Source organism: Capra hircus, chromosome 7 (assembly GCF_001704415.2).
Source record: "Capra hircus breed San Clemente chromosome 7, ASM170441v1, whole genome shotgun sequence".
Classification (NCBI taxonomy): Eukaryota; Metazoa; Chordata; class Mammalia; order Artiodactyla; family Bovidae; genus Capra; species Capra hircus.
Genome location: NC_030814.1, coordinates 66,049,043 through 66,064,691, shown reverse-complemented (window position 1 = coordinate 66,064,691; position 15,649 = coordinate 66,049,043). Strand labels below are relative to the sequence as shown.

The window sequence follows — 15,649 nt, the reverse complement described above, 5'->3', positions numbered from 1 at the left end:
AATCTTCTCCATCACTACAGTTCAAAGGCATCAATTCTTTGGCACTCAACCTTTTTATGGTCCAGCTGTCACATCCATACATGACTACTGGACAAACCATAGCTTTGACTAGTCAGATTTTGTAGGCAAAGTAATGGCTCTGCTTTTTCATATGCTGTCATATTTAACAGCATTTTAATATGCTGTCTAGGTTTATCACAGTTTTTCTTCCAAGGAGCAAGCATCTTTTAATTTCATGGCTGCAGTCACCGTCCACAGTGATTTTGGAGCCCAAGAAAATAAAGTCTGTCATGTTTCCACTGTTTCCCCATCTATTTGGCATGAAGCGATGGGACCAGATGCCATGATCTTAGTTTTCTGAATGTTGTGTTTTAAGATGGCTTTTTCACTCTCCTTTTTCATCTTCATCAAGAAGCTTTTTGGTTCCTCCTCACTTTCTGCCATAAGGGTGGTGTCATCTGCATATCTGAGGTTATTGATATTTCTCCCCACAATCTTGATTCCAGTTTGTGCTTCATCCAGCCCGGCATTTTGCCTTATGTACTCTGCATATAAGTTAAATAAACAGGGTGACAGTATACAGCCTTGATGTACTCCTTTCCCAATTTTGACCAGGCTATGCTGCTGCTGCTAAGTCACTTCAGTCGTGTCCAACTCTGTGCGACCCCATAGACGGCAGCCCACCAGGTTCCCCTATCCCCAGGATTCTCCAGGCAAGAACACTGGAGTGGGTTGCCATTGCCTTCTCCAATGCCTGAAAGTGAAATGTGAAAGTGAAGTCGCTGAGTCGTGTCCAACTCTTCGCGACCCCATGGACTGCGGCCCACCAGGCTCCTCCATCCGTGGGATTTTCCAGGCAAGAGTACTGGAGTGGGGTGCCATTGCCTTCCCCAGACCAGGCTATGGGTAACACATATATAACCTGTGTTTACTAAGTGGTAAGCACGGTTCTAAACACTTTGTAGGTATTCACCACCACCTTACAATGTATGTACTGTTAGTATCTTGATTTTTAAAGTTAGGAAGCCTAGAGAAACTGTAAGTAACCTGTATGGCCTCAAGCTAGTAACTGTCACGGTCAGGATGGCATCCTGGTGCTCTTTTCCAGTAAAGCATCCTGTCAAAGAAAAGCAAGATGGTCTCATTTCAGCTCTTTATTCATTTAGTGACCTTAAGCAAGTCACCCAGTTCTCCAAGCTCCGTCTCTCTCTCTGTGGAATTGGCAGTACCTATCCTACAGGCTGTGGGGAGGGAGGAGCACGTGGAATGAGTAGGTAGAGTTGTCTGTGAACTGCAACACCATCCTGAAATATTACTAGGAGTGCGAAGTTGGTCCCAAAGGGATATCTGGATGCATTCCAAAACCAAATAACTCTGATTTGTGGTGTTACTCTACCTGATCACCATTCTTTTACCATGTTAGTACCTGTATATATAAACAACAACATTGACACTGCTAGGAAAAATATATTCCCACAAAAGGGAAACTATCCTATATTCTGTAAGTGATATCACATTATCTCAAATATCACAATGCCTTTTATTTATTTATTTTGGCTGCACAGGGTTTTTGTTGCTGTGTGTCGGCTTTCTCTAGTTGTGGCGAGCGGGCTTCTCATTGTGATGGCTTCTCTTGTTGCAAAGCACAGGCTCTAGGCTCATGCTGGCTCAGTAGTTGTGGCACACAGGCTTAGCTGCCCAGTGGCATGTGGAATCTTTTCTGGTCAGGGATCTAGCTCTTGTCTCCTGCATTGGCAGGTGGATTCTTTTTTTTTTTTTTTAATTTATTTTTGGCTTGCTGGGTCTTCATTGCTGTAAGTGGGCTTTCTCTAGTTGGGATGAGTGGAGACTATTCTCTAGTTGCAGTGCTCGAGCTTCTCATTGCAATGGCTTCTCTTGCTACAAAGCACAGGCTCTGGGCTCATGTGGGCTCAGTAGTTGTGGCACAGGGGCTTAATTGCTCTGAGGTGTGTGGAATCTTCCCTCACAGGGATTGAACTAATGTCCCCTTTGTTGGCAGGCAAGATTCTTAATTACTGGACCATCAGGGAAGTCTCCACAATGCCTTTCTTATAGCACATACCTCTAGAATCCCCAGCCTCACCTTCCAGTCCTAAACAAGCAGTCATTCAGCCTTTTGGATTGAAAGCACCCCTCTGCACACATGGCTTTAAGGCTGGGCCTACTCAGGACCTATATTCTTCCCCTTTTCTTTGCCTTATCCTGGAAGAAATTATCTGACCTTTTAAAATGGTTTAATAAGTAGACTGTCACTCTCCAGGTAGCTTGTTGCCTTGAACCTCTATGGCTGGCTTCACAGAACTGCCCCACCTCTGGACTTGAACCTGTGGAGCAGAGGTGGCCTCAGATACTACTGCAGGGAAGTGGAAAGAAGGACCAGATAGTGAGAGAGGAAGTGGGAGGAAGAGAGGTGGGGAGGGAGTGATTGAGAGAGAGAGATCTCTGGACCTCTCCTCCAGAAGGGGGAAAAAAGTTCTCCTAGTGAGAACTTAGCGCTGACTTCAATTTCAAAGACAGCAGGTAAACACCCATGGTGATTTTCTAAACTGCAGCTAGGCAGTGAAAGTAACGTTATGGGTTCGTTGGGAGGATTGATTTACAGCCTTTGCCCGCGTCCCGCCCCCCACATCCCCCTTTATCTCTTCTCTCTGCGGTGGTCCTCAACCGCATTTGACCTAAGTGTCGTCTGAAAACTTCTGAATTACTCGTGACTGAACAGCGAGGTAGTTTGTTCCCTGAGGGTTTCTGAGGTTCACTCCAGCCGCTTGCAGAGGTAGGTGGTGTGTGGAGCAGACTGTTCCAGCCAGATTGAGCGCCGGTTTAGGGCACCGCGGAACATTGCTTCCCTACTCAGTTTCCAATTTACAGTCAGAAGGTAAAAAGTATACTAATTAAATCCATATTAGGAGGAACCGCGGGGGCGGGATGAGGCAAGTGGGAGAGGAGGCCTCCTGCTGCCTGTTGCCCAGCAACAAGGGTACTCCACTAAGCTGTGTGGGGCGCGGCGCCTCAGGCCGCCAGGCTGGGGGTGGTGGGCCCAGCAGGTTGGGGCGCAAAAGCTTGGGGAGGTGCGGATAGAAACCCCAGCAGAGACCCAAGGAACCCTCTTTTCCACCGTGGGAAACTAAGTAAGGCTCTTTTGGATATTGATCCTCAAGATCAACCCCCGACCCCCACCCCCTGCTTTCCCCTCCCCACTCCTCATTAACCAACAAATGTCGAAGGAGGTGGCAAAGGAAAGCGAGCCAACCTTCCCACAGCCAGCTGGCTAGAATTTCTTTCCAACAGAAGCAAAGGCTTAGCCCCCTCTAGCCCCCTCCTTCAGGCCCAACAAGTACACTGCTCAGGACAAGGCAGCCGTCCCTGGGGGAGCCCGGAAGGCCTGGTAGCTGGAGAGGTGGTGAAGGGTTATAGAAAAAACAGCGCCATCTGCTGGCAGCGTCCAGGAGCGTGGAATTCACCCGGCTTCTCGTATTCACTGCCTCCCTCCACTCCCAAGTCTTAGCCTGTGGTGCCAATATCCAACACCTATGCTGAGATCGTTCTTGTCCTCTGAAAGAACAACGGGGTGTGGAAGAAAGATAAACTGGGGCAGGAAGGAGAAGGAGACAAATGGAAGGACCTACTCAGTTGGTGCCCCACTTTGGTGGGCGCTTTCGATCTGGTAGAGACAAGTACAGCAGCCTCATATTTCCCCATGGCCAAAACCAGCCAAGAACCAAAGTGCAGTTTAACCGGACAAGGGCAGACGCTGCTTCCCATGCCCATTCAGGGCTGGGAGTGTTTTGTCTGAAATACACAATTTCCACTGGCCTAAATGGACGAGGTTGAATGTATTTCTAAGAATATCACAATGTACGCTGAGTCGCGTCCACTCTGCGAGCCCATGGACTGTAGCCGCCAAGCTCCTCTGTCCATAGGATTTTTCAGGTAAGATTTCTGGAGTGGGAAGAATATCACAATAGGAGAAAGCAATGAGCACTGTACAGGGCAAAAGGGAGAAATAAGTAGATCCCTCCAGAAGGCATCTGGCAGCAAGGTGCCCCACGGGGCAGAGGACCTTGGAGCGGAGGCCCCGCCCACAGCGTTCAAAGGGGAGAAGTAGAGCAGAATGTTAGAACCCGCAAACGCCTCAGCAGGAGCCCCTTATGTTTTTTATAAAAAGGCACAATGTGAGCATTGTTCTGTCCTCAATAGCGCGACTGTTATAACTAATGCTTTTAGTATGAATACGACCATTTAAAATTCCCAACCAGTTGCACTTAGTGACAATATGCATCCGAAAATGAGCTCAGAAGCAGAGATTTCTCACTTAGAGGTCAGTTGGCTTTAGATACCATTATTATTAAGGTGCCCGGCTTACAAAAATACACTCAGTATTTGCATGAACAATGCTCTGGTCCCCAGCCTTTGCAGCTCCAAATACTAAGGCAGATTTTCACATGTATATTGGAGAACATTGATTCTCTGTACACAGGGATGATACAGAGGGTGTGTGTGTCATTTGTTTCATTTCACTCTAGCCCTTAACCCCCAACTCTCAGCTCCAGCCCAACCCCAAATGGGCATCTCCAGGACATAAGCCACCCAGCATAATAGGTCTCCAGATGCCCCATGACTCATCCCCATTCAGCTCCCATCCTCCCAACTGCCCTCTTCAAGCCTGGTTGACCCCATAGGTTCTTACAAAGGAGAGGTAGACAAATTCAGTTTCGATAACACAACTAGACGAGGAAGACAGTTCTTTTTGGGCCTCAGAATGAATTTCCCCAAATGTCCAAGTGTATTTGACACTCATCAGGGTTTTTAGGCAAAGCATCTGAATCCATTTTCCATTTGGGGAAGCTCCCTGTGCCTTGAATCTTGAAGGGAGGCAGCCCTACCCACTTCCACTATACCACTGAGGTTAGGGGCTTGGGTAAAAACCAGCAAAAGGGACCTAACCTCAGCCAATCAGGTTTTGTGGTAAAAATGCAGTCACCAGAAGAGTTAGGGACTACTGGTGACAGCATCTGCCTGGCCCCTCTTGTTTTCAAGCCTGTTTCTTCAGTCTTCCTAGCAATCCCCAGACCTGACTGATGTCCTCTGACAAATGGCTAATCTGCTCTAGTCAGGGAGGTGTCTGAAATTTGCAAACAAGACCCTGCCTCCAAGCCAGACTCCGGGTATTACTTCTCATCAATGTTTTTATTGAGAGGGAAAAGAAATGGCCATTTTGAATCTTAAATTGAAGTGCTTCTCTGACTTGTCTCATCTCCTTCTAACCAAGCCTTACCGGAACTCTTTCTCAATCACAGGAGAGAATACTGCAGATTTTAAATTTCTCAGTTAACCACCAGACAATCCACAAGACTTGGGAAAGGCCACATGAGAACACTTGGAAGAAGTACCCTGGCAAAGCCGGGCCTGGGTCTTCCCCACCCCAAGGGAAAAGCACCGAATAAACCAGCGTCATCCGGAATCATGTGAGTGAGAGGCAAGGGCAATGCTCCCCACCCTCACCGCCTGTAACTAGATGAGGGGAGGAGGGAAGGGCGGTTTATCCGGAGGATGGGTCCCTGAGGGGAAAGCCGGCCTGGGAGGCGAGGGACGGCCGAGGTCGTTCCTGACTGCGTCCAGTTGGTCCTGAATAAGGCGGACCCGCTCGTCCAAGCTACGCTGCTGGGCCAGGACGGCGGCCTTGCCGGCCAACAGGGTGCGGTAGGCGCTCAGCTCCTCTGCGGGCAGTGCGCGCGCCAGCAGCTCGCGTAGGGCTCGCTCCCGCCGCGCCACGTGCTGCTTCAGCTCCTTAGCATCTTTCTCCTGCCGCTGCAGGAGCCCCAGTCGCTGCAGCAGAGAGGCCTGGAGATGTAGGGCGAGGGCGCTGTGAGCCAGGCCCGATGCAGGCCCCTCACCGCCCTTCCCGTCTCCCCGCCCTCCTCAGCCCGAACCAGTACCTGCTCTTCAGGGTCGCTGTCTGCACCCGCCCGGGCCAGGGCGCGGTGCACGCGGGCCAGGCGACTGCCCAGCAACAGCAGGAGGCCAAGCACGCGCTCTAGGTCGGCCATGAACCGGCTGAACCGCTCCAGCTCGTGGGGTGCACAGGCCTGGCCGACAGCGGCCTCCAGAGCAGCTCCGCGCCTGGCCCAAGCCTGGGCCGCTCCCTGCAGCTGCTTCTGCTCGGCCTGAAGGTCCCTTAGCATCTTTTGGAGGAGGTCTGCCAGCTCTGCCTGCCAGGAGTGCATAGGCACTTAAGTCTGGAGCCAGGCCCCTGACTCCTCAGACCAGACTCTGGGTTCTAGCCCCATCAGCCACCAATGGCCCCTTCCACACTCACTTTCTTGGCTTGGATGCTGTTATTTGGCTTTAATGCACCCTGGTCACATGGTTGGTCAGGCACAACGTGGGTGGTAAGGTTTTCAGGCCTTGTCCCCTCCTGAGAAGTTGGCAGGTGCCGGGTGGAGTTAAGTAGATAGGACCTGGGGACAAAACCAGAGCTCCTTGGGTTGTCCTGCCCCAGAGATCAGGGGCTTAAAGTCCTCTGAGTCCCTGATGCCCCTCACTCACCCTGGCTCAGAATTACCAGCAGCCTCCTCTCCAGCCTCCCTACAGGCTGGTCTCATTGCAGCCCAGACCTCAGCTAAAGGAATCAGTCCATCTAGCAGGCCCAGGGATGGCTCTGGGCTGGGATAGGAAGTAAAAGTGTCACTCTGAGAGGGATCCAATCTGGCCAGCTCCTGAACCAGCTCCTCGAGGCGTGGACTGGCCCATGTTGACTGAGGACCAGGCTCCCCAGGGCCCCAAGCCAGGGCACTGTGGTCAGGGGGCCCTGGGGTATCATTATCTGGAGGTCCCAGGGTATCACCTGGGAAAGGTTTCAGGTCAGTCTCTGCAGCTGTGGGGGGAACAGTGGTCAGCAGTCCAGTGGGGTCAAATGTAAGGAGGTCACCATTTGCAGCCTCAGTGGGTCTACAGCATGTAGGCCTGGAAACATTCACAGAGCTGTTTAACCCCTGCCAACACTCATCCACCCCTGCAGTTTCTGGGTTCTCATGGAGGGGCTGCTCTGTGGGGATTATAGCTTGGTCAGTCCTTTGACTCAAGCCAGCTCCGTAGTCCTGGTCAGAGACATGGACACTGAAAGTGGAAGAGACACTAAATCAGAAAAAGCTCTGGCCAAGGGGCCCCCCTCTCCTCTCCCCCTGCAACGACTCCCCCCTCCCAACCCACCCCCCCCTGCGCCCCCCCAGCCTTCGGTCAAGAGAGAGTTCCCTGCCTCTCCAGCATTTTTTTTTTTTCCCCAGCATTTTATAGATGTGTGTAGGAAAGGTGTATCTCACTCTGCTTGAAAGTCTGAGGGAACTCACCAGGTTGGGAGCCCCAGGGGAGTCTGGGAGTCTGCAGGTGATCTTGCTCTGACCAGGGGGGCTTCTTCCAGGAAAACTTCATCATCAGGAAGGGATGGGAGCCGAACAGACACAACACAGTTCTCTGAGCCCCTCTGCTCACAGTCAGAGGGACTGCTGTGGGGTCCCTCTGCAAGACACACTTCTGAATCTTCCTTCTGATTCAGGAACCTGGAGGCAAGGACCCCACACTGACCACAGTGACCAGGAAGGAAGATTCTGGTTCTGCACCAGAGACACAGTGGGGTGTTGGGAGTGGGATTAGGGGGTGTGGTTTGCACTCTGCCTTGAGACATAAGGCTCAAACAGAGGGTGGTTGGAGGCCTTCTTTCTTGAGCAAGAGCCATGAAAACTGCCTCCCCCAACTTTCAGTTCCCATAGTGGTCCATGTCTCTCACCTGTTAAGTTTGTTCTGCAACGGTGGTCTAGGGGTTTCTGCTCCTTGGGGAACAGCCTGGAAAGGCAAGCAGTTGGGTGAAATGTTGCTCAAGTTTTCAGTCCTCTAGGTTCCTCCACCCCAGGGTGGCAGCCCCTCCCTATCTTCCATACCTGGGCAATGGGCATGACACCTTCTGGACTTCCCCAGGGGGCCAAGACTTCCCTGGAAGCACTCCGACTCCGACTGGCGGCGGGCCTGTAGGCACTGCCAAGCTTCAAGGACCGGGGTTTTGGGTCCTCTATGCTTGGGGGCTGGGTCGCAGGCAGCCATCTGATCTGGTGACCTTCAAACTCAGCCAGTGTTCTCTGCTGCCTTTCCCGAGGCTCCGGCCCAATGAAGCCAGAGCTGGAGCAGGCCTCTCCGGAGCATTGCCTCGCCAACCCAGCGCCCCTACCCAGGCGATCCAGTTTCCCTGGCTCTGAGAAGCACCACTTCCGCTGCTGGGTGGGAGCCCCTGAGTGCGCCGGCTCTAGTTCCCCGCCCGGGTGGCTGAGCGAGGCGGAGCGCGGGTGCTCGGCAGAGGGCCGCGCGGGGGCCGCGGGCCGCAGGCGGGAGGGCAGGCTCATGCGGAGCTCCTTGCGCTGGAAGGACGTCTCCCGGAGCACTCGCCGCTGAGCGCCCTGCAGCCGCTGGCGGTAGGCGGCCCGCGAAGCGGGCGGGCTGGGCGGCTCGGCTGCCCGCGCCGCGGCCTCAGCCTCGGCCGCCAGCGCGTACAGCAGCGGGGTGGTCTGGCGGCTGAGCGGTCCCGGGGTCCCCTTTTCGGGGGCACGAGGCCCACTGCGTGCGGCGGCCGCGGGCCGGGGCTGCGGGGAAGTGCGAAGCCTGGCGGCGGGGGCCGGGCCGCCCCACACCACGCGCACGTAGTCCCAGTCCAGGTAGGGAAGTTGCTGGGTCCCCGGCGAAGGCGACGGCTCAGGAGTTTCAGGCGGCTCAGGACCTCCTGAGGCGGCGGAGAGAGAGCTGTAGGCCGAGTCGGTGGGCGCGGACAACCGCCGCGAGTCCAGGCTACGAGTGGACGAGGCCGGGGAGGTACGGCCACCTCCGGGACCCAGGGCCTCCATGGCTGCTCGGACGAGGGCGGAGGCTGGCCAGCTCTGTGAGGCCTGGAAAAGCATAGGCGGCGTGGGAGGTGAGGCGCTCCGGGTATGGGTTAGGGCAGCCTGCTGGTCCCTCCAACACCGACGTGCTTACACATCGCCTCCCTGGCCACGGGACCCATGGCCCTAACATCCGGCACCTCCCTCGTCTGGGATGGCAAAGGCAGGAACACCAGGGGAGCACCTCTGGAGGTTGAGGGCCTTAGCTCAGGGGAAGGAAGTGGCGCCTAGTCCATTCTCTACTGGGGCTCTTCTGGCCCAGCCTCTAGCCTGGCACCTCCTGGAGCGCTGAGAACGTACCCATGCTCCTTCCCTCCCCAACCCTGTCCCACCCTGGCCGCTTCCTGGCTGCTTTGTTAACTTCTCCGGGTGATCTTTTCCTCATAAACAATGTCAACAACGATCTGAGATCAGAGGGGAGCCAAGAAAGGAGGGGAGGAAAGACCCAGGTCAGGTGGCAGGGGCAGCTTCACAGCCTTCCTCTGGGCCAGTTATGTTCCAGGTGCTCTGAATAAATATTTATCTTGAACCTCACAACTGTTGCCTGCGTTTTACAGATGAGGACAGTGAGGTTCTGAACCAGGGAATGATTTGCCCAAAGGCACACAGCTAGTAACAGGCAGAGCCCTGCCTGGAATCTGGGCTTGCCTCCAAGCTTACTGAAGCCAGAATCAATTTCCTAGAAGCAAACTCTGCTGAAAGCCAGTTTACCCCCAGTCCCCCCAACAAAGCTCAGACTCCTCTGTGGGAAACAATCTGCCCCCTACCCCCTTCAAATTACTGTCAGATCCCAGGATAATATGTTCCCTGCTTGGGAGACTCTGCCTTTTGTCTAGGAGTGACAGGCTCACCCCGTCTTTGTGCCACTCTTGCTCCTCCTATAGGGCTCAGCTTAGAGGTTTCCTGGCCCTTTGGGATCCCTCTAGCGTCCTAGCTTCCCCATCACAGCACTCAACACCCTGCATGGTGATTGTTGGTTTGCCTGTGATTCCTTCTCCCCATTCCCACCCATGAACTTCCTGAGGACAGGCCCTGCACTGACTCATCTCTGTACCCTCAATGTCTGGCATGTAGTTGATGTGAAGTATTTGTTGAACGACAAGGAAAGGAGCAGAATTGCAGGAACTAGATGGGGGGTGGGTGGCTTTGGTGGAGAAGGTTGAGGGCTTCTTTGCTTCCACCTACTCTTCTCTCCCTATTAGTCTCTTTGAAGAAGGGGACAGAATGGGTGAGACAGTTGCCACTCATGGACACTGACCAGGTTACCCAGGTTACTGCTACTGCTAAGTCACTTCAATCGTGTCTGACTCTGTGCGACCCCATAGACGGCAGCCCACCAGACTCCCCCATCCCTGGGATTCTCCAGGCAAGAACACTGGAGCGGGGTGCCATTTCCTTCTCCAATGCAGGAAAGTGAAAAGTGAAAGTGAAGTCGCTCAGTCGTCTCCGACTCTTAGCAACCCCATGGACTACAGCCTACCAGAATCCTCCATCCATGGGATTTTCCAGGCAAGAATACTGGAGTGGGGTGCCATTGCCTTCAGGTTACTAAGAACCAAAAGAGCAGGCAAGCATAGCTTGGAACAGGAATGGCCAGAAATCAATACCTTCCCAGTGCCAGGAGGGGGGTCAAGGGGAGGAGCTGGGGGAGTGTACCTGGATCAGGGGTGAAAGTAGCTTTGAGTCTTGGGAACTAAGGGTTCAGTGTGGGCTATAGGGAATTTTGTGTGTGTGTGTGAATAGTGGGGAGAAAGCAGGTTTGCCTTCCCTGAGCTGCTTGGTTGGGACTGCAGAGGAGGGTGGCCCATAGCTGGGTGGAAACTGAAAAAAGAGACTTTGGTGAGCCTCCTAGACACATTTTGGAGCTCAGGATCATCCTCTACCCCATTCCCTGAGAGCCCAGGTTCTACAGATTGCTGGCTAGGGCAGGTAGAGAGGTTAGTAGTGGGAGGACATGGTGTTTCCTTAAAGGGAGAAGCAGTACTTCAACATTCCCAGGAGGGGCTCTCAGCTGATCTGGTACCAGAACATCTTGACATCACCCACCTGGAGGCATCACTGTGCTTACTAAAGCCAGCCCTGAAGGCTGGTCCTCACACTCAGCCTTGGGGACCACTTTTGCAAAGTAGTTTATACTCTGTATTTCAGAAAGAAAAGAAGCTACTCTGAGTAGCAGCCCCTGGGAAGACTGACCTCCTCTAGGGAACCCCTCCAGCCACCCAGACACTGGCCCCCTCTTCTGTTATCCTTCTGAGCCCAACTTGGGAGCACTGTTTATCCTGGCTCATGCCACTCAGGCCTACCCATGTTGACTTTCACTGCATCTATAGGCATGGGTAACTGTTCAAATACAAAGATGCCTCCTTAAAAAAGGCCTTGAAAATTTTTATTTGTGAGTTACTGAATGACAAAGGGTTCTGAGTTCACCCAATAAAAACAGCTCAAATGGAAAATAAAAATGTCTATATATTTTCTTATTGACCTTAACTTGTGTTGAGAATACTTTTTCAGTGGTAACCTGAGCACCCGATACCCATGCAAGATAGGGTAGGAAAGTCCAGCTCCTTTGGTGTGTTTTGGGGCCTCAGCCCAAAGAGAAGAGAGTTTTTGTCTGGCTGCAGGGAGCCTCTTGCACTCCAACCAGCCTCTGTGGCTGGGAGTGGCCACACCCCAGAAGCCCTAGCATCAGCACTAATGGTCAGCTGTGGGCTGGGCTGCAGAGCCAATGCCTGCACTGAATATAAGTCAGAACTAAAGCTTTCTCAAGCCCCATCAGCCCAGGGGGAGCAGCATGGAATCCCTGCTGGAAAACCGCTAGATTAATTAGGGTCATATGGTATTGGCATCATTTGCAATAAACATCACCTGAATCAAAGAGCAAGAGAGAAAAAGGAGACAAGGATGACTTCAATGTTCAGAGCCAGGAGCTGAGGAGGTGGAGGTACCGGTGTCAGGAATGAGGAAGCTGAGATGCGGACTGGCCAAGGGTTCCAGGCCTGGTCTGGGGCCTGTGGACTTTGCAGTGTTTGTGGCAAGTCTGGTGAACAGTTGGGTAGGTTGAGATGTGGGTCTGGACCTCAGCAGAGAGGTTGGACCAGGCAAGCAGACAGACCCAGGTTTTTAGTTAGAGGTTCTTTGGAAACCGATGAAGATTGCTTCCAGTGACTAAAGTCACACAAAGGCAACAGAAACAGATCCAGGTAAAGTGACCAGAAAGACAGACAACCTCAAATGATCAATAAGGATCAGGAATTAAATCATATCTGGGTTGGTCTTCCTCAGTGGTAGGCTCACTGTAGGGTGTTGCCTCCATGTCACCCAGACTGAGTTTCTGGGTCCTGGGCCTGTCTTGAATCCCAGCTCTCCAGACACAGTCTGGAAGAGCAGGCATTAGGGGGAAGTTCCATGGCTCTCCCAGCCCCCTATGGCTCCGCATGCTCCAAGCCTGTCCGCCCCACAACGCACCCTGCGAAGCATCTGCTCTCCACTGCTGCCGCCCACCCGTAGAGTCTCCACAGGCTTTAGCTCCGAGCCAAGGGCAGGAAACGAGGGATGCTGAGGCACATGGGGAAAGGAGGCGGCGGTCGAGGTCGGACTACATACCTGAGGCTTCACGCTGAGTTGAGGTTCGGCAGGGAGGCAAGAAGCACAGGCCTGGTGGCCACAGGGGGCGACAAAGTCACGCGGTGCAGCAGGAGAGCGACGCCTCCCGGACACTGGCAGAGTGGATGGCCCCCGGCCGGCGCATTTCTCGGCCTTTCCTGTTGGATTCACCGTAGGGGAAGGAGGGCTCAAAACGCGCGCAGGGGACCACGCGGTCCTGGACGCGGGAGAGGGGGGTGGTGGGGGGCGGGGCTGGGTCCCTAGCGGCTCCGTTGCCGAAGGTCATGAGCCGGGGGTCGGGGAGTGGCTAGGGGGTGCGGTGAGACCCCACTGCGTGTTCGCCAGCCCCCAGCGTGCTCCCCCAGCAGCTCCCGCCGCTACCGGTTCTGCGCCCACCACCCCTCTGCCGGAGGCGGGACAAGGGCGCAGGAGCCCGACCCGACTCGCGCAGACCAGACGTGGTGTGGAGCCCAACACCTCCAGACCAACGACGCGCGGGCTGCTCCGCAGCGGCTCAGCCACTCCCATCCGCACCTAGCCGCGGGGCTCGCCCTACCGCCCCGGGAAACAGCGATTCCACCGCCTAGCCCCTGGCCTCGCCGCGTACCTGAGCTCCAACCCGAGCCGCGCTCCTGGACTGCGGCCGCGCGGTGACATCAGAGCCCCGGGCTCTGGCTCCCGACCCCACCTCCAGGCTCCCGCCGCCGCGGGGGAGGCGCCAAATCCGACTCCCGGGGGCGGGAGCGCGGAGCGGCCGCGCTGCCCAGGCAGCCGACCGCCCCTTCCTAGTGTCCGCTTGTAGGCTTAGACCCGGGTCGGGGTTGGACGCTCGTTACCCCGCCGGGCACAGGCCTCTTGCTCCGGCTGGACAAGCGAGAAAGTAGGGGTAGGGCTCCCAGGGCGCTCGCCCCCGCCTCCACCTGGTGTGTTCTCACGGCCTGTAGTGTTCTCACTACACTACAGGCCAAGAACGCTCGGCCGGAGTCCCACGGATTCAAACCACCCCATCAGTGGGGAAGCCCAGGCCAGGTCCAAAGAGCTCCAGAAGGCAACTTCATTCCAGTTTGGCTAAGTAAACAGACCCGCCACTGTCCCTGTCCAGCTCTGAGTACAGTGCGGATGCTAATGCATCCTCCCTTGACCAACTCTCCCTCCAGAACTTCCATTTCCAGAACTCTTGCAGCTCTCTGATTCCCACTATGGGCTCTTTTTCTCCCCTCTTTGCCCCTTTTCATTTCTGTCATATCTCGCATAGTCTGGGCCCTCCGCTGGCCACCTGAAAAGGGAGAAGGGAAGCTGGGGCGCTGCTGACTTGTGTATTCACTCTGGGTCTTCTCAGTGGTGCTCAGCATTTTAAGGTGCTGGACTATGCATGTCCCTTGTGGCCTGGATAGGGTTTACTCCAGCCATAGAATCTGGCTCTTTTCACCTTCGGGGATCTCAAGGCTCCAAAGAATGATCTGACTTCATCAGCCATTGTACACTGGTCACTGCTCTGTCCTCAGCCTTCCCTAACCCCCACTTTTCAAACCTGTATCCTATGAATACTAGCTCTCAAGAAAGGCTCCATCCCTGGAAGGGGCTGGGGGCCTTTTTGCTGAACCCAGTCAGTGCTTGGTCTTTCTGTTATTGTTGTGGCTTCCCTCACTGTACCACAGAATCAGCATGCCTGGGGGGCAAAGACCATATCCCCTTATCTTGGCATTCTTGACTGACAGGGTTTGTTGGTGATAATAACCAGAAGCCAGAACTCAGACCAGGGGTCAAGGCTACCACTTTCTAGGGGGAATAAGAGCCTGGGGGACTTGGTCTGCTTGGGTCTTCTAGGGGATGGAGGCAGCAGGCACCTGAGCCTGGCTTCTGATTGGGACATTCGTGGCACTGATTTTTCTTCAAATGCTATCCTGGTCCAGGCATCAGCAGGACCTGGAGCTCTGGACTCAGACAATGGCTCAGAACTTCTTGGTTTTGAACACCTGCCCTTTTAACACCAACTCTGATCCACATGGTTGGTCTCAGAGCAGTATCACAATAGAGGAAACAAAACCCAGCAACCAAAAGTCAGTTCAAAAATGTTCAAGATTTTAATTTCTATATGACAGTAAAGAATCTGCCTGTAATGCAGGAGATGCAGGTGACATGGGTTTGATCCCTGGGTCAGGAAGATCCTCTGGAGGAGGAAATGGCAACCCACTCCAGTATTCTTGCCTGAGAAATCCCATGGACAGAGGAGCCTGGAGGGCTACAGTCTATATATTTTAAAATACATGTATATGTGTATATATATATATTTATATATTTAATTTATTTTTATTTATTTGGCTGCACCAAGTCTTAGTTGTGACCTTTGATCTTCATTGTGACATGCAGGATCTTTTTATTAATAGCTGCAGCATGTGAGCTCTAGTTCCCTAAGCAGGGATTGAACCCAGGCCCTCTGGATTGAGAGCATGGAGGCTTAACCACTGGGCCATCAGGGAAGTTGTTAATTTATATATTTTTTAAGAAAGTATATTTCTTGACAACTATGAAGTGGACACAGCATCCACAGTCATTCTTGATAATCCTCTTCTCCTCCCCCTTATTTCTCTTGCATAGACTATAGAAACTCTCTGCCTAAATTCCCTGAAAGAAATCCCATCCACTCACTTCTTTGCTTGCCTCTTCTTCTCTTCTGCGAAAGAGAAAGCAGCCCCTGACATCTGGAAGTTGGCCTGGGACTATCAGCTAGACCTTGGTGTTATAGGAGTTGATCTGACAGTCACAGACAAGGGCATGGAGTTCTGTTGCACATAAACAATTTCATAGGACATCAACATCAGACAAGACCCTCTGTAACCATGATGGGTCAAGATAAAAACAAGACCATTCTGTAATCATATCTGAACACAGACAAACCATGAATATAGTCCAAGTCAAAAAAATGACCAAACGTCTTTCTGTCCTGGATAATATGTGTGACTGCTGCTTCCTTGCCAACTGTGGCTTTGGCTTTTCTTTAGTCATTCCCCTTTCTAATAAGATTTTAAGGTACCCAATCATAGAGTTACTCTTGCTTCCTGAAGCATCAAACACTGAGAAACGTCCTACTTCTTTAACTCTCT

At 53.2% G+C, this 15,649-nt stretch overlaps 1 protein-coding gene across 3 annotated transcripts; it reads right to left on the bottom strand.

Annotated features, from left to right (window-relative positions):
* On the bottom strand, positions 4,345-13,247 carry SHROOM1 (shroom family member 1). Of its 3 annotated transcripts, none has more exons than XM_018050401.1 (9): positions 13,153-13,247; positions 12,546-12,703; positions 7,956-8,948; positions 7,805-7,860; positions 7,368-7,577; positions 6,568-7,137; positions 6,338-6,479; positions 5,958-6,230; positions 4,345-5,862 (listed from the first exon to the last, which is right to left on the bottom strand). In XM_018050401.1, the coding sequence occupies exons 3-9, from the start codon at positions 8,904-8,906 to the stop codon at positions 5,533-5,535; spliced, it is 2,532 nt and encodes an 843-aa protein (XP_017905890.1). In that variant the 5' UTR covers positions 8,907-8,948; positions 12,546-12,703; positions 13,153-13,247; the 3' UTR covers positions 4,345-5,532. The 3 variants fall into 3 exon arrangements, with proteins under 3 accessions (XP_017905890.1, XP_017905891.1, XP_017905889.1); XM_018050402.1 differs by lacking the exon at positions 13,153-13,247 and adding an exon at positions 13,080-13,122; XM_018050400.1 differs by lacking the exons at positions 12,546-12,703; positions 13,153-13,247 and having other exon boundaries at positions 7,956-9,684.